This window comes from Pholis gunnellus (genome assembly GCF_910591455.1).
Source record: "Pholis gunnellus genome assembly, chromosome: 5".
Lineage (NCBI taxonomy): Eukaryota > Metazoa > Chordata > Actinopteri > Perciformes > Pholidae > Pholis > Pholis gunnellus.
Window position 1 is genome coordinate 14,034,351 of NC_136531.1, and position 22,408 is coordinate 14,056,758.

General features: G+C 43.0%; 3 protein-coding genes across 6 annotated transcripts in view; 2 read left to right on the plus strand and 1 right to left on the minus strand.

Moving 5' to 3' along the window:
* The window catches only part of LOC306695759 (high affinity choline transporter 1-like), a 29,309-nt gene extending 24,660 nt beyond the window's left edge, over window positions 1-4,649 (plus strand). For all 4 annotated transcript variants that reach the window (XM_079159096.1, XM_079159093.1, XM_079159095.1 and 1 more), the window contains 2 exons: window positions 65-282; window positions 1,280-4,649. In XM_079159096.1, coding sequence (XP_079015222.1) covers window positions 65-282; window positions 1,280-1,816 — 755 coding nt within the window. In that variant the 3' untranslated portion in view covers window positions 1,817-4,649. The remainder of the gene's footprint in view (window positions 1-64; window positions 283-1,279) is intronic.
* A 4,309-nt stretch (window positions 4,650-8,958) lies between these two features.
* exosc9 (exosome component 9) lies at window positions 8,959-13,125 on the minus strand. Its single transcript, XM_079159057.1, has 12 exons — window positions 12,985-13,125; window positions 12,639-12,733; window positions 12,094-12,213; window positions 11,859-11,961; window positions 11,634-11,771; window positions 11,252-11,334; window positions 10,770-10,902; window positions 10,426-10,514; window positions 10,167-10,313; window positions 9,852-10,060; window positions 9,533-9,611; window positions 8,959-9,426 (listed from the first exon to the last, which is right to left on the minus strand). Exons 1-12 carry the CDS (start codon window positions 13,048-13,050, stop codon window positions 9,363-9,365), a joined length of 1,326 nt encoding a protein of 441 aa, XP_079015183.1. The 5' UTR covers window positions 13,051-13,125; the 3' UTR covers window positions 8,959-9,362.
* A 771-nt stretch (window positions 13,126-13,896) lies between these two features.
* Window positions 13,897-21,758, plus strand: clgn (calmegin). Its single transcript, XM_079160170.1, has 15 exons — window positions 13,897-14,051; window positions 16,166-16,447; window positions 16,594-16,667; window positions 16,841-16,899; window positions 17,225-17,366; window positions 17,539-17,620; window positions 17,817-18,009; window positions 18,159-18,348; window positions 18,460-18,573; window positions 18,674-18,830; window positions 19,075-19,290; window positions 19,443-19,559; window positions 19,680-19,842; window positions 19,977-20,158; window positions 20,891-21,758. Exons 2-15 carry the CDS (start codon window positions 16,166-16,168, stop codon window positions 20,963-20,965), a joined length of 2,046 nt encoding a protein of 681 aa, XP_079016296.1. The 5' UTR covers window positions 13,897-14,051; the 3' UTR covers window positions 20,966-21,758.
* Window positions 21,759-22,408: the final 650 nt, after the last annotated feature.

Sequence of the window (22,408 nt, forward strand, 5' to 3'; positions counted from 1 at the left end):
TGTTTCTTAGATAAAACCCAATACTTTGATCTTAATCCAAGAATTCATCTGTCCTTCCTCCCAGACTGGAACTCAACCGCTTATGGATTACCCACCCCATATGAGCGCAACCAGGCAGGCTCCATCCTCCCCATCGCCCTGCAGTTCCTTACACCGCCCTACATCTCCATCATCGGCATTGGAGCTGTAGCTGCTGCTGTCATGTCTTCCATGGACTCAGCTCTTCTGTCCTCCGCCTCATTGTTTTCCTCAAATGTATACAAGAACATCCTCAGGAAGCAGGTGAGAATCTTGGAGAAAAATATTAACGTAGTGCATCTGTAACCAAATACTGAAAACTACTGTTGAGAAAAGAGGGTTTGAAGGCTGCAAACTGTGTGACAAAATCCAAAAAAAAGACCGAACAACATTTAAACATCTTTAATTTGATGCATTTGAATATGTAATTTAAAGGTTGATTAACCATCAAATCATGTGAATTCCACTGGAGGATTCCACAGAGACTGTATCACTATACTGGACTCACTACACAAGCTGGAAACAGCAACACAAGTTACTGACTTTACAATACTGTAAATACTGGGCACATTATGTTGCATAATGTGCCCAGTAGGTTGTAGGTTGTAGGTCATACTGTACATACTGTACATACTGTACAGTATGACTTTTGCAAAATGATTCTTGCGAAAGTGATTCTTGCAAAAGTACAGTATGTACAGTATGTCCACTGTTTCACACAGAGTCTTGTGTATGATGTTTGCTCTATTACAACAATGATTTCATTGTTACGCCCCTAAGGAATGTTCTTGTAGTGCTGTAACGTTGGTACTGTCTTTGTGAGGGGATCTCTTGGTAAATGGACTTGCATTTATAAAGGGCCTTTCTAGTCTTCCGACCACTCATAGCGCTTTACACTACATGCCAACATTTATTCATTCACACACACATCTCATACTCTGATGTACACAGAGTATGAGATATGCCATACAAGGTGCTCTTTAAGATTCAACCTAATACCCATTCACACACTCACACATACTGCTGGCACACTTTGTGGAGCAATTTGGGGTTCAGTATCTTACCCAAGGAGGACAAGTCGACACCATGACTGGAAGAGCCGGGGATCGAACTGCCGATCTACTGTTAAGTGACAACCCGCTGTAACTCCGAGACACAGCCACACCCAGAAGGTCTCAAGACCAGATGATCGTTATTACTATAACAAGGCGCAACTTAACTCTCTTTGTGTTTCTTCTTGTCATTCTCTCTGCTCCTGCAGGCGTCAGACCGTGAGATGCAGTGGGTGATCCGTATCTCAGTGGTGGTGGTGGGTCTGATTGGCACTGGCCTCACCTTTCTGGACAACAGCGTCCTGGTCTTCTGGCTTGTGGGCGTGGACATGTCCTACACCATCATGTTCCCTCAGCTGGTCTGCGTCCTCTTCTTCAAAGTGTCCAATGGCTATGGAGCTACCCTGGGCTACCTGATGGGAATCATCCTGAGGATAATGAGCGGCGAGCCCCTCATTGGCCTCCCGCCTGCCATCCATTTCCCTGGCTGCCGTCTGGATGCCGAGGGAAAGCTAACCCAGTATTTCCCCTTCCGCACCACTATCATGATCACCTCGCTCTTGACTATCCTGCTCGTCTCTTGGCTGACGTCCATCATTTTCAACAAGGGTCTGTTGCCTGAGAGGTGGGATGTGTTCAAGATCAAACGCAAGGAGAAACCAACAGCGGTGGCCGGCGAGAAGACCAACTGTGGTAGCGAAGAAGCCTCAGCGGCCAAGCAGCTACTGGAAACCACCAGCTGCTGAAGAGGCTTACGAGGAGGGAGAGAAGATGGTGTACTGGCTTGAGGCGAACATGTTTGATCGTCTGCTAAGCAGGCGTTCACAGAGAGGGAACAATGGCAAAGGCTGGACATTGGCAGTATCACAGTGAATTTGTAGTGATAATATTTACATTAGCGGAGTGTGTTCTGAGCAACTCGCACCCTACTTCACCAGTTGCCTCATTGCCTTCTACAGAGAATATATATATATATATATATTCTCTGTATTCAGTGATGTATATAATATATCATCATCATACATCACTGAAATGGATGCACACAAAGTTCATCCACCAAGCCATCAAAAAATAAATTTGCATTTGGATAAAAAAGGATTTAAACAGAAGTTAAATAATACAACTTTAACCTCTTATTCATTAGATACCCCTCCCTAAAAACAGACTTTTACATTTGTACAGATTTATACAAATTTATTTTTTCCACATTTTGACAAATTGAGATTTGATTTTTGACAGACCTGCAATCAGTTCCCAAAGACATCTGTGCTGTGGCAACACAACCATCAAGACATCTGATTTTCCCTTTACTGAAAAATCATTAATCAGCTATAGGCCGGCAGGAAACGTGTCTCACGGTGCTGTACTGCACTGCAAGTGCACCTAACTCCTCTCTCAGTGTGAACCTCCGTCAATGACTTGCAGCTATGTGCAGCATGACAGAGCTCTCATTCACACCGGAACAAAGAAATGCTATCCAAAGAACGCCTGCACTCTCTGCGTGTTTCTGTGGCGCATTTGAGAAAGACATTTCTATATTTAACAGTTTATTTTAATGTCATCTGTTCTTTTCCGTTCTATAGTTGATCAGCTGCCTTAAGCTCTAATACACTGTGATTCTTCTTCGCGTATTTGTTAATATTAGATCATCAATTTTCCCTTCACATAAAACAATTGCTCATACACCAATTTGATTTTGTTTTAGAAAGACTGTGCTGTTTTCTGATTACCAAACTTCTTAGCTGCGTATTATCAGACACTTCTGTTGAGCAGCAGTCCACACTCCTGAAGATATATTTTTTTAATTGTTTAGAAAAATGAATCTGTGTGCAAAGAGAGAGTATCACAGTTTTGTGAACATATCAGAGATGTGAAGATTCATAGTTACATGTGCATTTTCAGAGCAACGTTTACCTCCATTGCTCAAATACTGCTCCGTAGACACCATCAAGTTTCAGACTCTTTGTTTGTAACCCACCCAGGTACTGGTGACTAAAGTGTCCCAACCTGTCTGAATGCTGCTGAGGTATGTTGCAGTGCATGGCTGGTGGCTTTGCTATGCAAGGAATATCACAAATCTGAGAACGGGAACCAAAAGCACTTTGACAGAAGTCGCACAAACACTCCCTGACTAGCAGCAGGGAGAAACAAAACTGCAGAACTTGATCTCCCAGCATTTATCATTAGCCCATTCCCTTCACCTGCAATTTATTCACATAATGAATAATTGAATGTAGCAGTTTTCTACAACTGCGTGGAGATAAAGAACGCCAACCGTATCCTTCGTGAGAGATGTGCCTTTCATTTTGTTAGTGACTTTGAAATGTATTTTCTTTTGTTTTCTGTTATATACTGTATGCAAAGCTGTAGTTTACAGTGGGATCATTATTTCCTCTGTGGTGGTGAAAGTGTTTGCAGCTAAATTCCTGAGAATATACGTAAATTTAATGCAAATTTGACTGTTCAGACTGTTCAATGATTGTTTTTGTTGTTTTTCTGAGCCTTATTGTAGTGTTGTTGTGCAAATAGATTCCTGTTAACAAGGGATAGGCAGAAACCCTTTTCTCTACCATATTGTTGCTCACAGAATCACTGGAATCTGGTCTCACTCCACTGTCAGCGGTTATTTGCTGGTCATTGTAAAAGGGGTGTATACTCTTGACACTGTTCAAATACCTCATGGAGTGGTAATGTTGGCTCTATACACAACTTCAACCTATGATTCTAACTTCTATCCAAAGAAAACTGTATGTGTCATTTTCCAAAGACTGATTGCACAGAACAAACTGCACAATGCATCCATCTTTTTTTACGTGATTGTAATGTCAACCTGTATTTACTCTTGTATACTGTACAGTCCTCATCATCATGATTTGTATATTAACACTCTTTTTTTATCTAAGCTGATTGCTATGCGTTGTGAGTTCTAGAAGAAAAACACAAAAGTGTATTTTATCTCAAGCGATGTTATTATAGTGAAATAAATTCACCTACATTTTGCAGAACATGAAATGTAATTTCACCTTCACACATGTTTAAATCACCGGGTGGCAGTTTATTTGTGTCAGTGCAGTGATTCTTACCAGTCGTGTGTTGTACACATATCACATGAAATGCATACTGCTCAGTGAAAGTATTGGCCATTTAGGATGAACACTCCGGCTTGATAACGTCTCCAGAAATGATTTGATGGAAGAAAACTTGCCTGCAGTCCTCAGCAAAACATCCACAATATAATGAAGGATGGCAACGCCCTTAATATTGGAGTGTATGTTTATTGTCATCCGTGCATTACACCACTTTTTGAAGAGACATTATTTGTTTTCCATGTGGGGTAAATCAAGTATCTTTATGAAAGTACTGAATAGCTGTAAGTTTTACAATATCAATTGGTAGTATATTGTAACCCCCAATATGTTTGTATATCCATGTTGATTTACATTAACAATGATGTTTGTATACTGAACTGTTCACTCTTGGCACTTGGCAAGGTCCCTATTTGTAATCAATTAATGGAAAACCCCATGGGATGATGTTCTGTCAGAATAAAGGCTGAAACTAAATCACTGTTTCTTTGGGGTCTTAAATCATCTTAGTGGCTCATGCAACTTGTGAGCCTTTCAAAAATGTATAAATTGTTTTCCCGGGCATCCAAATATCTTAACTGGTTAATGGCGGGCGAGCTTCTCCAAAAATACCGGCAGTAAATTGGAACACAATGGCTGGACAAAAAAAAACAATGACACAAAGTACATAATACACCTGCTACCGAGCGAGAACCATTTGGTCATTTTCTAAAATTGACCAATCATAGGCTGGCTGAGCTTCCAATACACACATTAAGACTGGAGCTCAGACTAGAATGGATCCATGGTTTACAGCCTTAGAGAGGATTCTGGCTCTCAAAATGATGCCAAACTGCTGTATCTGGATAGATTGAATACTATTAGTGATAAAACAATTGAAATATATAGTTATATAGTATATACAATTAGAATAGAACAGCTGCAACAGCTGGTTCCAAAATGTGAATTTGGCTTGACCCCACATGACCTCTCCGTACTGAAACCTCTATAACTTTGTCTTGCTTCACTTTATCAAAGCCACATTTTTATTAGAGACTGCTGACATGTGCTATGATTTGGGAGAGATTTTAAGCTAGCCAGGGCTTTATTTCAAGAACAAAGAAACAATAAAAGTGCTTTTTTTTCAGGCGAACCTGAACATTTTCAATTTTAGCTGTGTGCGATCTTCATTTAGTATTAACCAGTAACATATACACTGATATCTACACATCTGAACAAATCTCACAAGTGTTTCTGTTATTATAACATCAAAATTATTCAAATAGACCTTGTAGTTACAGAACTACAGTCTTTTTGGTATGGGTATGCAATTTTCGAGCAGAGGCCTAAAAATAGGGCTAGGTATTTAAAGGTATGCTTTGTATTGGTGATTAGAGAAGCCATGGAAGGTGTGTCATCCTCCTGTTAATGAAACTGCACTTTGGTTTATTGAGAATTAAAGTTTCCACATGATTTAATAGTGTTGTCTGTAAAATAGTTAATATTCCTTGCACCCTGTCCAACCATTCAGAGCCATGAGACTGAACATTTTTCATGAGATGTAGGATTACAGCAGCCCATAATGCTTATGATGGGCTAAATGCAGATGTCAAACAGTACTATTAATAAAAACAGCTTATCTGCAAATTCTCTCATGTGTTACCTCAAGTTACCTTTTCACAGTTCTGTTGCAACAGTTTGACACTTGGAAGACACTTGAGCTTGGGGCTAAGCAACCAGCTATGTTGAAGGGCTTCAACATACATCGCCTACTTGAGGCTGAGCCTGGTACTCACTCTGTTGGGTGAATATTAGGCTGATATCTGATCACTGATATCTGGCTTATCCACCATTGTTCAATGATTAACTCTTAAGGGAAAAAAAGACCAAACGACCATGCTCCAGTTTTCAGATAAGTAAGATAAGTTAACTGAGGATTGGTTTGGCTTTTTTCAGCAATGGATCAAGTGGTAAAGCTCTTTGATTGATTGGTGTCATGTTTTATTTCGGTGCAAGAGATTTATATTGTGACAGCTAGGTCTTACTAGGGTTCATTAAATGCATGGGCAGCAAAACATACTGCTAGATGAAATATATTGTGATCTCTTGTTAAAACAAAAAGTCCTAAAGCTGCCTGTTCAGTGGAGGAAAGGAGCCGTGCCCCTCACTTCATTCTCAATCTATTTATAACGGGTGAATGCAATCAACATGCAATCGCGTTTCAAAGCAGAGGATACTGTTGCTCTTAATTATAGCAGCCCTTTAGCTAATTGGTATAGGTATCATTGCAGATGGTTTCGCTGAAAAACATGTCACACCACATTAAAAAAAGATTTTTGTTTTTGTTTTCTTTTGTAATTGTAACGTTAGCTAAATAAGTCCTCGCTCTGGAGGGTAAGTCAATATTGTTATTATAAATCTGACAGCCATAAAATATTTCTACTGTGTGATGCAGAATGTTGAGAAGTGCAATATAAAGTTACCTGAATGTTATTTTGCTAGCTAGATATGTAGAACTATGTTAGCATGCTAGCCTATTTGAAAATCCTTCAGCAAGGGCACTGCACTGTTATGATTCAGCTTTAACTCTATTACTCAGGTATTTTTATTTTTCCATTAGTAAAGGTCAGATGATATCCTCTTTATAGACCGGAGAGCTATGATAAAATGTCAAGACCAGTCTACTCCTCTAGTTCTCAGGTTTTACTCCACTCTCCTCTCTAGTCTTCTACCCTGAAAAACGTCTCTTTCATTTCATTAGTCTCCTATCCCAGTGATGTGTCCCCGTTCGCTGGTCTTCAGCAGCTGGTCTGACATGTCATCCACCCTGGTCATTTGAGAACTGACATGCAAGTCTTCAGGCCAGGGTCTGGAGGAGAGAAACACACTGATGCCATCTCCCCTTTAGGGAAAGAAATCCTTTTAGAAATCGTCCCAAACCAGCCCCTCTTATTGGTCACAATACAATACAGATCAGACATTATCTAAGTTTAACTGATCAGTACTGTCTGCTCAATGCTTTTAAATGTAAAAAGACACAACGTCTGCTCATGTACAGGAACTAGATGTAAACATCGGGTCCATACATGTCCCTGTTTCTCTCATATCTCTTGCTGTTATAGCATCAAATACAAAGCAGATCCGATTACATGACTAACCTACAAAGTGAGACCATGGAGGACGATGCATATAATAACTCAATCTCTGCAGGCTCCTGCAACGATTGTCTTTTCCTTTTCATTGCAATAAAATGTTTCTTGAGATTAATACACAAAGTCTACAACCAAAAGCACCACTTGTGTCAACAACAACAAAAAGTACATTCTAGAAAAAATGCAATACCAACAAAATGCAGGATAATGTAAAAAGATTAACAAACCAAAACCACCACAACCATCACTCCTGAACACATTAACAAACACACATTGGGGATGTTTGCTGTTGGATACCCGCACCCCATCAATGCAATCAGAAAAGAAAATACATCCATAACACACATACTGTATAAACACCCACATACACACCCACACAATGAAACAGATATGTTTTATAAACAAAAATATTTGTTTTGTCCTGTGGAAAGAAAGTTGACACAGATTCTTCAAAATGCTGGATTACTTTGATGGCAATGGTTGCCAAGATGTGTAAATTGCTTTCTGCAATATTTACGTGTGCATGCTGTGGTATGGTTACGGTTATGGAGAGATTATTGTTACATTTAATAAAAGGGATAAGAATAACCGGTCTGTGACTTAATCTCAAACATCCCTATGTGTTAATGAACTGAGAAGGCAATCGTGGTTTTGTGTGTTGGACTGTTGATGGCAGTGATGAGGGCTGGTATGCAGTCTCTGCTTTTTCCAGTATACGTTTCCACTAACTGAGCTACCAGGCTGAGTGTGTGTGTGTGTGTGTGTGTGTGTGTGTGTGTGTGTGTGTGTGTGTGTGTGTGTGTGTGTGTGTGTGTGTGTGCGTGTCTGTCTGTCTGTCTGTCTGTCTTTGTGAAGAAGATACAGTTGAAGGAAAAGGCAAATTAAAAAAAAACAAACATTTGATTAAGACTGCATTAACTCCTGAACTCCTGGGGAGGAGAAGGGATACAGAGGCATGATTTCACAATCACACAGCATGTGCACGCCCTCGTTTTCTTTTGGCTGTATTACATAGCAGTTAGGAATGTGTATCAGCTAAGAGAGGACAGCCTTGCCAACACTGGCACCTCAAAGTGTGCTTGATATGACTCCAACAAAAAGAGTTGTGGCTACCGGTCTATTTGGATCTGGTTATCCCAGTGTATGTGTATACCAAAAAAAGGCATACAAAAGTCATAGTATGTCGTAGGGCTCTACGGGGATTGCTTTTGGAGTCCGACATGTTAAAATATCCAGTCACCGCGCAAGTGGCCGGTTAGCTCAGTTGGTTAGAGCGTGGTGCTAATAACGCCAAGGTCGCGGGTTCGATCCCCGTACTGGCCATGACTGTTTTAGTTGGAAATATAACTCCAATACACCGATACGGTTACTTTGTATTTCTCCTCATTACAATACCTTTGACAATTATAGTCTCTCTGAAGTACTGTAATGATTTCCTTTATATTCAGACCATCAGACAAAGCCGGCATTGCGGTTCCATGGTGTAATGGTTAGCACTCTGAATCCAGCGATCTCGGTGGAACCAGACTTTTACACCACACTTTCTTACAATGTGTGATTATTTTACCTGTCTGAAAAGAAATGCAAACAAAACGTATATTTGTATTTATTTGTGAGGTGTAAAAATTACACAAAATCAAGGTTACTATATTGATCTTTTTATTTTGATATACAATACCACAGATCTCATTTTCCTCACAAAATAAAGCACTTTGCGAACATAACTGAAATGTAAAAGTCTGCTTAACCTCCAAGAGTGGTTGAAGATACTTTATTTAATACTACTACCAAAATCCTTTCATTGTTAAAAATAATTTTTTTATACATTTGTAGGCGCAGTCTGTTTCTAAATCGATTCAAATGGCTACAAACAAGAAGTAAACCTCATGTTCTAAGTGTAGAAATCCAACACTTGGAAGTGTTTCTGTTCCGTATTTGATACCAATCCTCACTCTTGGCAGCTTGTAGTCATTTTAGCCAGAATGGGGGTCTTTGTTATGAGGAGGTACACCAGTGTCTGGCATTGCTGCAGATATGCAGATCTCCGGCTGCAGGAAACTCCACCTGTTCATCTTTCATTTTTTCTGTCTTTTCTTTGATGCTGCTGCCCCCTTCTGGTGGGACCTGCTTTCTGTATTTCTAGGAGCAAGAAAAATAATGTAAAATTAAAAAAAAACTAAAAAAAAACAGGCATACCGTCTCAGTTGCTGTGCATAGAAAAAAAAAAAAACATGGGTTCACCCACTTCGGAGTTTTGTCTGGTGTCTCTGAATGAAGTATGACCACATCCTCCTCTTCACTGTCAGATATCTCAACCACATCTCCTGTAGGCCAAAACGAATGTTAAAAATTAAACATACTGACAGAATAATCACTTATATCACCTGAGCTTGAATATTAATCAAATATACAGTATATACACATCAGCGTGCTGGTTTGACATCAGATTCCAACCTGTTGCATCACTTTCTCTATCAAACTACTTTTATGTTTGTTAACAATATTTTCCTGTCTTTAGAAACAGAAACTTTTTACTTGACATAAGATTGTTTTAGTTAACGGACCTTCTGTGCTCGCCTCCTTTTCATGCTGTTCCTCTTCCATCATTATAACCTTTTCCTCCTGTTCTTCATCACTGTTGTCACATTCTTCATCATCATCCTCCTCCTCCTCATCCTCATCCTCCTCCTCCTCCTCCTCCAGTCCCCAGGTGTTCTGCAGCCCCTGCCCTAACTGACCCACACCTGGGACGGGCACCACGGGGGAACGCACCCTGGTATGTACGGTTAAGGAGCCACAGTGGGTAAAATATGGCAAAGTGATGGAAAAAAAGTTAGACATTCCGGTAGGTGCTGCTGTTATTGCCGAGTTAAGGATACATCTGAGGTGGAGCCTCGGCTTTCTGGACGATGTCTTTGGCTCTTTCCGTCACATCCGTCATCTCCACTGAGGTCTCATCCATTTTCAGTGCTGTGATTCGCTCCTGTGGCATGGACTCCGCAAAACCACACCTACCACCCTCCTTCCTGGAAAACGTAAAAATACAGAGTTCTTGTAAATCTTCTAACGGTTACAACAGCGGTCAAAGTGTCCACTTCCACAATGCTGACGGTGTGGTTATGTGATGTCACTGCTCACCTTGCTTTCTTGTCGTTCTCCAGGGCTTTGCTGAGGAGCGCTGTGATTTCAGACACTTTAACGCTGGCTATTTTACTGCACCTCATAACCTTCACACACACAAGATATATTGGTGTTAACATTTTAGTATTTTTTTCACGTTAATAGGTTTTTTTCTTTTTCTTAAAACTTCACTTGTGTTCATTTTATCTTTTGTGTGTGTTTTAGAGAGCACCTCTTCCAGCAAACACGGACGTTTGTGAAGCTCCACAGTGAACTGAGTGACAATTCTTTTCAGAAAACAATTGATCTCCATGGCTGCAAAACCAAAATCCACATCGCAGTATTATCACGACTGTTTTTACCTGCTCTTTAAGCAACATGATGCCCCCGCTGGACTGAATGGAGCAGATTTCTCTGTGTTTGTTCATGGCGATCATCAGCAAGCCGTCCATCACCCGCTCCTCCCGTTCACAGGGGTCGACCAGCAGGTAGGTTCTGCAGAGCGAGAAGGAAGAACAGAAGAAGAGCGCTTGGTACAATGAAGGGGAACGTTCATCCAATGACTGGCGAGCTTCAATTAGTCTGCTGGATACTTTTATTGTTATAATAATCATTGTTTGTTTTATACACTTAGATTAGGTATACCTAGCTAAAACTATTAGTTTTTGTTGAAACAGTTTAAGAGAGGCGTCGATTCAACTGTATGATTGTTGTAGGACGTAGTTTTGGGTTAGGGTTGAATACACATGGGTGAGCGCCCCTCAAATAAAAGTCGTACCTACTCAGTACTTTGCACAGAAAATAATTGCGTCTTGTATTTAAATGTGATTTAAATGTGCCTTACCCTTGTTGGAAGAAGGAGAAGCTGACACTGATGGGCATGTGGTAGATGCTCAGAGGAATCGGGTCTCTCTCCTCTGGACTGTACTAAGGGAGCACAGCAAAAAAAAAAAAAAAGTATTACAACCACAAAGTATGAAAAATATGTGGTGCAACATAAGTGTGAGGTGTTTTTGTTTTGACAGTAAAAAAAAGATGTATTGACGCCGACATAGTGAGTAGTCACTGTGGAATTAAAGCAGGAAATTTGGCACATTATACCCCCCTGTGAGCATCGTCAAAGAAATTCAGATAACGGAGCAGTTTGGTGTTTGGAGCGTCAGGCTTTCCCCAGTAGATTCAGCGATGTGAGGAGACACCACCTGCTGCGTTTGTTGCTGACTCACCACTGTGACTTCATCTCCCTGGATGCCGACATCGGGACGTCTGAAGTGGCACAGAGCGGTGATGGCGGCGATGCTGGCAGCATCCATCAGGTTCCCATCGTGATTCAACATGTGAACATCCACTCTGATCTGCCACACCTGAACACACACACATCATTATCATAAGGTTCTTCTCTCTTCTCTTCTTTTCTTTTACGTGTGTGTGTGTGTGTGTGTGTGTCTCACCTTTTCTCCAGACACCACACACAGGGACTCAGTATCAATGCACTTGGAGTTCCTCAAGCATCTCTCCAGCTGTCTGTTTAACTTCACTGACAACTCAGACTGTCTGGAGAGAAGAAAAAACAACCACCACAGATGATTTACACTCTCTGCACAAACAGTTAGAGCAAATGAACCATGTCTCAGACACAGTTCTGGTTTAATACATAAAAACAAAAAGGGGTTGTTTTTTTCTCACCTGCCTTGTTCAAATGCTGGTGAGGCCATGGGTGACAGCTCGATGTTGAAGAACATGATTCCCTCGTTTGGTCGATTTTCTTTAGGAGTCACCAGCTCACATGACACCTGGGCCATGACCCTGAAGAGTGCAGCACATTGCTACTCCATTAACACAAAACATATATAACTTCATGGTGTTTTTAAATTTTAAAAAATGCATGAGTGTGGGTGCATGACATGGGCAAGTGCTCACTTCAATTTTGCACGATATTAGTGCCTTGCAGACAAGCATTGTTTATCCCATCCCTTTATTTTAACGTGTAAAAAGAATTGTCATGTGAAAGTTGATGGGAAAAAAAAGTTTATAAAATAATGCACAAGACACGTTGAATTCCGTATCTGATAGAATGGTGCAAAAACAGAAACGCTGTATATGAAGCTGTCAAACTGTAAGGTTAATTGAGCAAAGTTTGGGGCAAGATTCATGAGGAGGGTTGAACACTAACGGGGTGATGTAGAAAAAGCTAAACACTTGACTTTACATATATCTGGCCTTAGCTTCACCTGGTTTTTCCCAGATCCACAAAGCAGCATCCATAGTCGGTCCCAAATGTGATCTTCATCTTTCTGTAGTCGTAGGTCTGTCGTCCATCCAGACGCTGCAGGGAGACGACAGGTGAAACTCTAACTAAGGACAACAAAGCCTCCAAAGCAGACGTTCATGAAGCAAACTCACTGAAGAACTTTCCATTTTTAATTTGACTGTAGTCCATTTTCAGGCGTGTGTTTAAGGGATTCAAGATACACAGAAAGCTTATTTATTCTACATCGGTATGGTTTTCCGTTTGTGCAACATGTATTTTGTCGTCAGTTTTATATTTAAGTGTAAAATGCTCAGAAACCAGCTCACCTTTTTCTCTTCGATCGCTTTGAGCAGGAAATCCCGCTCACAGTTAGACAGCGGTGTGTCCTTCATTCTGAGGGTTCTTGGGTGACTGCAGACAGGTTTCAATAATGTAGTTCACAACTGCACTGATCCGACAAGCATGTGGCCACCATAGAAATGTTCTGAACTCTACCCCGGATGTGCATACTACATGCCACAGTAAAGGTTGGGGTAAATCATTCTCTTTATTTGACTATTTTGGAATGATTGTACATAATTGTTTTTATGTTAGCGTATTTGTGCTTGTGTTATTATGATCCAGATCTTCGTTAGCAGTATATGACCAAGGAACGTGTTTAGTAGAAACTAAGCTTTTACTTTGAAAGGCAGCTGCAAAGCGAATGTCTGATGCCCTCAAGCGCTCCTAGCGTAAACTCGTTGTTTGGGGCTTTCAAAGTTGTAAATATTTACAGCATTTTGTTGAGTAAATATGAATCCTGTTGCTGAAGGAGTTTTTAGTGACTGTATTTTAGAATTCCATTGACAAACTGAGTATCTGAGTAACTGAGTATCGTGGATAAAAGGTTAACAACTGCATTTCAAAGCAACACTACAACTAAATGGTGCTCCATAAAACGTGAAGAAATGTTTTTTTAAACGGTGGCGAATTTATTCTAATCGCTTCAGTTGTAAATTTAGTTTATTCAAAACGTATCTCATGCAAAATAATAGCAATATTAGAGTGAAATGGCCCTACCAGCGTTATCTATTCCGAGCAGCCTCCGGCAACCCTCTCATCTCCGCTAATATTTTGGTGCACGTGGAGGCAGCATTCACGCTCTCTTACCCTGCGCGATGTGCGCATGCGTCATGCCCATTTGCTGGGGGGACTCGCTCGCGTTCATCAACCGCGCACCGTTATCCGGGGCCAAGCTGTCATCTACGTTCCGTCCTCTCCAGCCGAGAACCGTGTATCTGTACACGGCGGGCCTCGGTGATCCTCCGTGCAGGAGAACCGCACAAGATACTTACTCCGGAGAAAAGGCTGTTATCAAAACATTTTCTCTGCAGCTGACAAGAAGGCGCAAAAGGTTTGTTTTTATGTGCGCTCATTCATTCTCTCCCATCGCTCCCCTGTGCGACATTACTACCAATTCAGCAAGCTAACCGTCGCTGTCCAATCGTTTCTTCAGTCTTCGGCCTCCCCTTTGTTTTGAAATACATATTTTCCGTTTAGCGTTTTTAACTGCAGGGCGTGTTTACTTAGTGGGCTCATCGTATAAGCCCATTAGTCTACCATTAGTCAACTAGATAAGCTCGTGTTATGCTAGCGTTTGCGCTATGTGCACTTAGCATAGCGAGCTAGCGGAGCAGGTGTTGCAGCCAGAGCCATTTATCTACAAGAGTTTGGATATTGCAGTGTTCGGTGGCAGCCATGTTGGCTCCTTAACCCTGTCCTGTGACCTTTTCTGTGTAGCTTCTAGATCTGTTCAGTAATAAGCTTCTCTTAGAAAGGGATACAAAAAAATAATGTATGAATGCCGTATGTTAATTACACCCTATCGCTGCCCTGCATGTGTCATTGTGGTTATCATCTGTATGGCTTGGCTGTGTTGTGCTTTGAGTTGCTCTCTACATGTGCAACATAGTGGATATTGTTGCTGTAGAAATGTTATGGAATGTGTATTGTCCTTTTTTATAAATTTGGGGAATGACCTGTTTTGGGATTTCTACAGCATTCACTGTGTAGTCTTGTATTTGTAGTCATAATATCTTTCATATGGAAAATGGCCTAAAAAATTCACAGAAAGGCCAACATTGTAATGATAATGTCTGAGAGGAACATTTCATTTGCACTGTTTAATCTAAAACTGGCGTATTAACCTGACTGTGCCTCCTTGTCACCATTGACCTAGTTCACTGTCCCTGACATTTCATAGACATGTCGTGCAGAACAGAAAGCTCGTGGGGTACGATGCATTCAACCAGTAAAAGCTTTGCCTCAAACGGTTCATTTTACCGTCGAGGTTGCCATAAAGTGCACTCTGCAAGAGCCATGCCCGCATCTGTGAAGGTAAAGTGAAGGTAAATGGCCCTTTGTCATTGTAAAGAAGCTGAGCCTTCATCAAAGTATGGTGCCCCTTTAGCAGGTACTTCTTTTATTGGTTAAAGTAGAAGGACCCAGAACTGACAGTTTTGACTCTAAATGTCACTGGTTGAGAACCACCGGTAACTCTTGTTGAAGTCAATTCATTGGTTAATCCACTGCCACATGTGACCACCTCATACATTAAATATGAGGATTGTGTGCAGTGTTCCTACTATCAGAAACATGGGATGTGGCTAAGATGTCTTACAAACTGTTGCAATGCTTGCATTAAGACCAAAGATGCAAATAGCTGTTACTGAGCCACATTCTGATGCTTTTCAAGATAAGACGTGTGATTTGTTCATCGTCTCTCTCCCTTGTGTTCACCCTGTTGGTCCCCGGTCACTCCGTTTACCTAACAGAACAACAGCAGCACGGGAATCAAAGTTGATTAGGAATGAAGGCGAGCGTGCTGCTGTGCCGTCTGCACTGATGCTTTTTCAATTCCTGCTGCTCTCGAGCGGACTGAGCAGCTGCGGCCAGCTCGATGGGTCATTACAGCTGTTGTTTGGTGTAACAAATATCTGAATTGTACCACTATTCAGCAGGTAGGGTTTCAAATGCGTTTTAGGACACACACAAAAAAAGATTCTCATCCGATGCGTCACAAAGTAGAACTCGTAAGGGTATTTTAGAAAGAGGACATATTATACATCCAAAGAGGCTCGTATGGTACAGATGTTAGTGGCGTCTGCTTAGAAGGAGTCCGTCTTTTAGATTCATCTGGCGGGAATGCGTTGCAGCAGAGAAGGGGCAGTCTTGTGAGATAAGGATGTGATCTGAGGACACAGGCCCTACATCAAGTAACTCTGTGTTCTAATGTGATGGCAATCTCTTTTTGTTTTTTTTGTCTCACCCTCTTATCCTTTCATCCTTTTACGCACTTGTGATTTCTATTTATATCATTGACGTCCACCCACCCCCCCCTTGCTCCCCATAAATAACATCTCACACCTGCCCCCTTCCTCCCACCCCTTACCCTCCCTCACCCTCCTCACACCGTGCTCATCAGCACACTCTGTTCACCCGTCTGCTATCTCTACCCTCCCCCTACAGATGAAGCTGGAAAGGGGTTGGATGTGGTGCGTGCTGCTCCTGACCTCGCTGGCTGTGGCGGCTGTGGCGACCCAGGAGACGCAGTTGGACGTTGATATTTCAGACATGGATGAAGATATAGGGTTGGACGAGGAGGAATTAAATGTCTTGATGGCAGATGAGGAAGAGGTGGAGGAGGAGGAGGAGGAGGAGGAAGCGACGGTGATGGATGAAGACCTCTTGGATGAGACAGACGGCACAGCAAGTGGGAAGGCTGGAATGGATGCAAACGTCTCCTTCCAGGTCAGAAATGGGTCTCATAGGTGACGTAAAGCCCATTTGTGATGTTGAAGTGTATCAAGGCTTTTCTTCACAGTTGCAAAGTTTTGGATTAGCGGAACGTGGCCTGTAGATTAACTTCTAATTTATGTTTTTTTTTTGTTCCCCAGGTAACATACAAGACTCCCGTCCCGACTGGAGATGTGTACTTTGCAGAGACGTTTGATGACGGCTCTCTGGAAAGGTAGAGCCTGACAAATTTACCCCCGAGGGCGGCTAAAAATACAGCGTAAATGTTTAATCCCTGCTCGGATAGATGAGCCTCCGACCCCGGATAAACTTACACAATCAGTGGTTGTAGTGTGTTCACATGTTGTTGTGTGGAAGCTGAGGGTTTTGTGATGTTCATCTCCATAGTTGGCAGCTCTCAAAGACGGTGAAGGGGGATGCAGATGACGACATCGCCAAATATGACGGTTTGTTCCTTTTTTCTTCTTCCCGCCCTCTTGGTTTATCTAGATGTGTGCGTACGAGAGCTTGTAGAGAGGCACAACTGGCTGTTCTTATCTTGACTTTGCACACAGACTCATTGTTCACATGTATGCTGTAAATAAAGATATTTAGTCTTATTTTACTTTGGGCAACCATCACTACTGGTTATAACACTTTGCAGCGTCGTTGCTGTGACATGAGGTCCAACGCCTCAGTTGGACTTTTACGTAGACGACACTAAAGCCGCCTCAAGCAGAGACTCTGCGACCGCACCGTGACGATAAACGTTGAACGTCTCTCTGGCTGTAGGGAAGTGGGCTGTGGAGCAGCTGAAGGAGAACAAAGTTCCAGGAGACCAGGGCCTGGTGCTCAAGTCCCGGGCCAAACACCACGCCATCGCCGCCATGCTGAACAAACCCTTTGTGTTCCAGGATGAACCTCTGGTCATACAGTGAGTTCAAACACACACACACACACGGGAAAACACTCTTTTCTCCACGAGCTACAGTGTTTCGTGGATGGATAAGTGTGTGACTTAAATCTTCTTATTTGCATTTTCAAGTTTACTAAACCGTGTGAAATAATGCGACTTGTTAAGTTGTTTTCTTGTGTTCTGGTTGCAGGTATGAGGTGAATTTCCAGGATGGCATCGACTGTGGTGGAGCCTACATCAAACTGCTTTCAGACACTGGCAATCTCAATCTGGTTGGTATACATGTTGTCATTCTCCCTGGCTCTGTTTATGTGTAATGTTTTAATGTACGTCCATCCAAAAGCATCTTACACTGAAGCAAATACTGAAGATACCTTGAACTGAATCCCAAACCTTCAGAGCATTCCTCCTCTGTCTTCTGTACACTCTTTTAAAATACACTTTCTTTTTTTTTTCCCCTCACTTAAGGAGCAATTCCACGACCATACATCGTACTCCCTCATGTTCGGACCAGACAAGTGTGGCGAGGACTACAAGCTGCACTTCATCTTCCGCCACCAGAATCCTCTGAACAAAGACAAGGAGGAGAAGCATGCCAAGAGGGCTGATGTCGACCTCAAGAAGTTCTACACTGACAAGAAGACTCACCTCTACACTCTGGGTACAGGAGAATATATATGTTTTTACATCAGTCTGAAATGTAATAGCTTACATACCGATCTCTGCCTTTTTTTAATTTTATTTTTTCATAAAATGTACATTTCTCATTTCGCTCACATATTCATTCAAGCGTGTTTCCCCCGTTGTTAGTCCTGAACCCAGACAACAGCTACGAGATGTTCATAGACCAGTCCAGCGTGAGCCGCGGCAGCCTGCTGCACGACGTGGTGCCTCCAGTCAACCCACCCAAAGAGATAGACGACCCACGGGACTCTAAGCCGGAGGACTGGGACGAGAGGGCCAAGATGCCTGACCCCGAGGCCGCCAAGCCCGATGACTGGTGACCGCAAGCCACATACTTGTAGACGGTACAGATTCTGTTGCAGATTGGACCTAGTCTTCAATAACAAACATGGCCGTGTGTGTGTGTGTGTGTGTGTGTGTGTCTCAGGGACGAAGATGCTCCAGCAAAGATTGAAGACCCTGACGCTTTGAAGCCAGAGGGCTGGCTGGACGACGAACCAGAGTTTGTCTCCGACCCCAACGCTGATAAACCAACAGACTGGTAAAATGAACACGGTCACCAAACAAACCCACAGTCGGCAGTTTGAATGATGTTACAGTAAAGGAAACGATCGAGCCTGACCGCTCTTCTCTGTGTGCAGGGACGAGGAGATGGATGGAGAGTGGGAAGCCCCGCAGATTCCTAACCCAGCCTGTGAGACGGCCCCCGGCTGTGGGGAGTGGAAGCGTCCACAGATCAACAACCCTCAGTACAAGGGCAAGTGGAAAGCCCCTCTGGTGGACAATCCCAACTATCAGGTGACTATAGCGTTAACTAAACCAGGCGTTTTGGGCTTATTAGAGTTTTATTTCATTTCTCTTTTAGGAACTGTTCCTAGCTTCTTTGTAGGCCACAAATAATGAGGTGCACACTACAGCACTCTGCCAGTTCACTCTCTGTATTACTTGTAACACCTCTGACCTGTCCTGCTGGAGACGCTGTATGTTTGCGCACCAGCTGAAGCCACCATAATTGTTTTCCCTCTACCTTCTTGTCCCCCAGGGAGTCTGGAAGCCGCGCAAGATCAATAACCCGGATTATTTTGAGGACCTGCAGCCGTTCAGGATGACACCTTTCAAGGCTGTGGGCTTGGAGCTGTGGTCCATGACCGCTGATATCTACTTTGACAACTTCATTATCACCTCGCACAAGGAGGTGGCCGACCGCTGGGCCTCCGACAGCTGGGGGCTGAAGAAACTGGTGGCCAGCGCTAACGAGGTCAGTGTGGTGTTTTGTAAGGGCAAAAAGGAACATGGAGCAGCACCCTCACAGACACTTACATTGTCACTTTGTGCATATAATTTACTGTCAGTATCTGAGAGACAAAGGCTCACTATTTGCTCTTGTCTTTCGCTCCTCGATCCCACCAGCCGGGGGTTTTCGCTCAGCTGATGATCGCAGCAGAGGAACGGCCGTGGCTCTGGGTGATTTACATACTGACAGTTGGCCTGCCTGTTGGACTGGGTGTGCTCTTCTGCTGGCCAAAGGTACTGTGAACCTAACGAGGGATTTATTTATTGCGCGTTTCCCATCCTCAATTTATGCCAAGCACTCCAGCAGACCCCCTCTAAGCCAGACCGTGATCCCATTTCCTGTTTGCGTCACAGAAATCAGATGACGACTACGTGTACAAGAAGGTGGATCCTCCCCGGGCTGATGTAGAGGAGGAAGAGGAGGAGGAGGAGGAGGATGAAGAAGAAGAAGAAGAGGAGGCAGAAGGAGATGAGGAAGACAAAGCAGCTGAGGCTGCAGAAGGTGCTCCAGCTGCAGGTTAGAGGGTCAAACACAGGACACACACACACACTCTTCTGTTGTTGCTGTATTGGTCTTTTGCTGCTACATTGTTCTAGACTCATATTTCTTTGTCCTTACTGTCATCACCGTTACTCTGTCTCCCTCAAAAGCAACAGAAGAGGAGGATGAAGCTGATGCGGGAGGTGACAATCTAGAGGAGGAGGAGGATGAGGAGGAAGAAGAAGAAGAAGAGGAGGAAGAGGAGGAGGAGGAGGAGGAGGAGGAAGAAGAAGAAGAAGAGGAGGAGGGAGTAGAGGAGAGCAAAGCTCCTGAGCGAACATTAGAAGAGGAGGTGGGTGTCGTCGTGAGTTATTCTTACCTGCAGAGCAACATGAGCTGATGGTGTTGGTAGAGATCTGGGGGTTCATGCACACGCTAGGAGTTAATACCTAGAACCAGGTCCCTGGATCTCACCACCAGCTTTATCTTTCATGTAGTTCTTCTAGGTATCTGATGGGAACCTCAGACTTATAATCTAATAATACTCTACTTATAATTCACATTAACCATACTTGAATACATTATGTTTAAAAATTAGCTAAAATGTTGCCGTTTGGTGTACTGATACAGGGTGCAAAGCCCCTCATGGACCTATAAATGCTCCACTTTCTTTTATCATATGCGCACACACACACACACACACACACACACACGGTGAGCCGGTCTCGTGTGGCCTGCAGACAACACAGTGAACAGGATCGTTCCCTCACCTCCCTTCTGTTGAGACTGACTCACGTCTCGGACACCGTGTCCTTGGCCTTGTGTGAAATGTGCGCGGCTCTTTTTCCAGAGTGATCATGTATTTCACTCTACTTGGCATTTAAAGGGCCTTTTAATTTAATTAAATCAGTTTAATTTGACTTGATAGAAAGTCTAGACACCCTGTAACACGGGGCGAACGCTACACTCGGATGTGTTAAGATGTCGGTAATGTGAAAAATGCAAGAGGGACGTGTTATATCTCATCCATTAAATTTGCCCTTTTTTTTCTTTCTCTTTCTGTCATTCCGATTGTGGCCCCCAGTCGAAGGAGGGAGGAGACGTCGCTGAAGAGAGCCACAAACAAGCTGTGAGAAAGAGGAGGGTACGGAAAGACTGAAGAGGTGAACCCCCCCCCACGCCTCCTGTCTCCTTTCTCCCCCCCCCCCAAATGCGGAGGAGGTGGAGGAAAGGGCCGTCTCAGCTGCTGCTCCGCCCCCTCTCTGAGCAGAGCAGCATGCATTTCCTCCCAACCACCCGGTAGCCTGCAGTCACCCCCTCGGCTACACCCATCACAGGGCCGCAGTCTCCCGAACCACATCCTGCATCCCTCGTCTCGTCTCCTCCTCCCTGCCTGCTCATTGAACGATCAGACGAATCAATCCCCCGGAGATTCCGTGCATTTAGATGTTTTTCTTCCTCCATCCTGAGCTTCCGCGCTTTCTCCATCGTTCTTCTCTCCTCTAAGCCGTTGCTGTCACCAATGCCTGTCAGCCTGAAAAGGCCCACCTCGTCCACCACTGTTCCTGTTGAGGCAGTTTTCTTAATTACGCCATGCCACTGATGTGCTTATTCTGAACCTAGGTCTGTTTCAAAGGTCTGGGTCTGATCCAAACACTGAATGCCTTTGGCCATCCGTTGTCAATAAGACAAGATTAGTAGGTTCCTGCAGCAAACCGCTGGATATTAAACCTGCCGAAAACACGTCTCATTCAGTCAGTACACGGCAGCGCTTTCCCAGAGTATCTAGACTAGCTGGAGTTCAGATCCAAGATTATTGCCTGGGAAAAACATTGATGATAACTTATTTGTTTTATATTATTGTCTCAAGCTTTTGTAGATCATGTTCTTGCCAGATTCTGGCAGGAATCCCTGTTTACATTTGTTCGCAAATTGTACATTGCTCTTGAAAATAAAACTATTTAATACAAAAAAATATATATATCAACCTTTTCTGTTGCTCTCCTGAAAGTTAATGTAATGTTGACAAAAGACCCAGAGAAAGGAGTGATCTTAGGTTTTTATTAAAACAAAAAACAGTTTAAAGGCAAAGGTGCAGGGTGTCTACAGGGCGTGTGTAGTAGGTGGGGCATATTCATAGCCAGACAGAAATTGAAGAAATGATACTGTACAACTGTTAAAAATATCGAAAAAACCTCAATAAATTACATCATATACAGTGTTTATAGCCTCCACATAATTAACGTCACCCCTTTCAAACAGCACCACAGTCACTTGATGTTTACACATGAATTACTGCTTTCCAGACATTATTCAACTGGATACATTTAAAGGGAATGCAAATGCGTTGAGATTACGTGACTTCATCTCTTTACACCCTCATTCTTTTTGTACCTGCTGCAGCAGAAGTCTTGGAAGACACACCCTCCACTCTGCTGCACACCGAGTACATCGGCACACCTTACAGTCGAACCCCTCCTCTAGCAGGTGGTGTGCTCCAGGCCTGGCTGGATGGATCAATAGCACTCAAGGCCTCTTTACTGCTTGCAGTTAAAGGGGAAAGCATCCCTTTCTCCCCCCTCCTCCTCCTCCTCCTCGTATC

What these genes read in the sequence shown, in the direction of transcription:
- exosc9 (XM_079159057.1), bottom strand. Translation starts at nt 13,050, where the DNA reads ATGAAGGACACACCGCTGTCTAACTGTGAGCGGGATTTCCTGCTCAAA. An exon ending in GTGTGGTGTCTGGAGAAAAG is followed by an intron (nt 11,772 to 11,858) that starts GTGAGACACACA and finishes GTGTGTGTTCAG; the next exon opens with GTGTGGCAGATCAGAGTGGA. An exon ending in AAAGGAGGCGAGCACAGAAG is followed by an intron (nt 9,612 to 9,851) that starts GTCCGTTAACTA and finishes TTTGGCCTACAG; the next exon opens with GAGATGTGGTTGAGATATCT.
- clgn (XM_079160170.1), top strand. Translation starts at nt 16,166, where the DNA reads ATGAAGCTGGAAAGGGGTTGGATGTGGTGCGTGCTGCTCCTGACCTCG. An exon ending in GATGAACCTCTGGTCATACA is followed by an intron (nt 17,367 to 17,538) that starts GTGAGTTCAAAC and finishes TTCTGGTTGCAG; the next exon opens with GTATGAGGTGAATTTCCAGG. An exon ending in TGCTCTTCTGCTGGCCAAAG is followed by an intron (nt 19,560 to 19,679) that starts GTACTGTGAACC and finishes TTTGCGTCACAG; the next exon opens with AAATCAGATGACGACTACGT.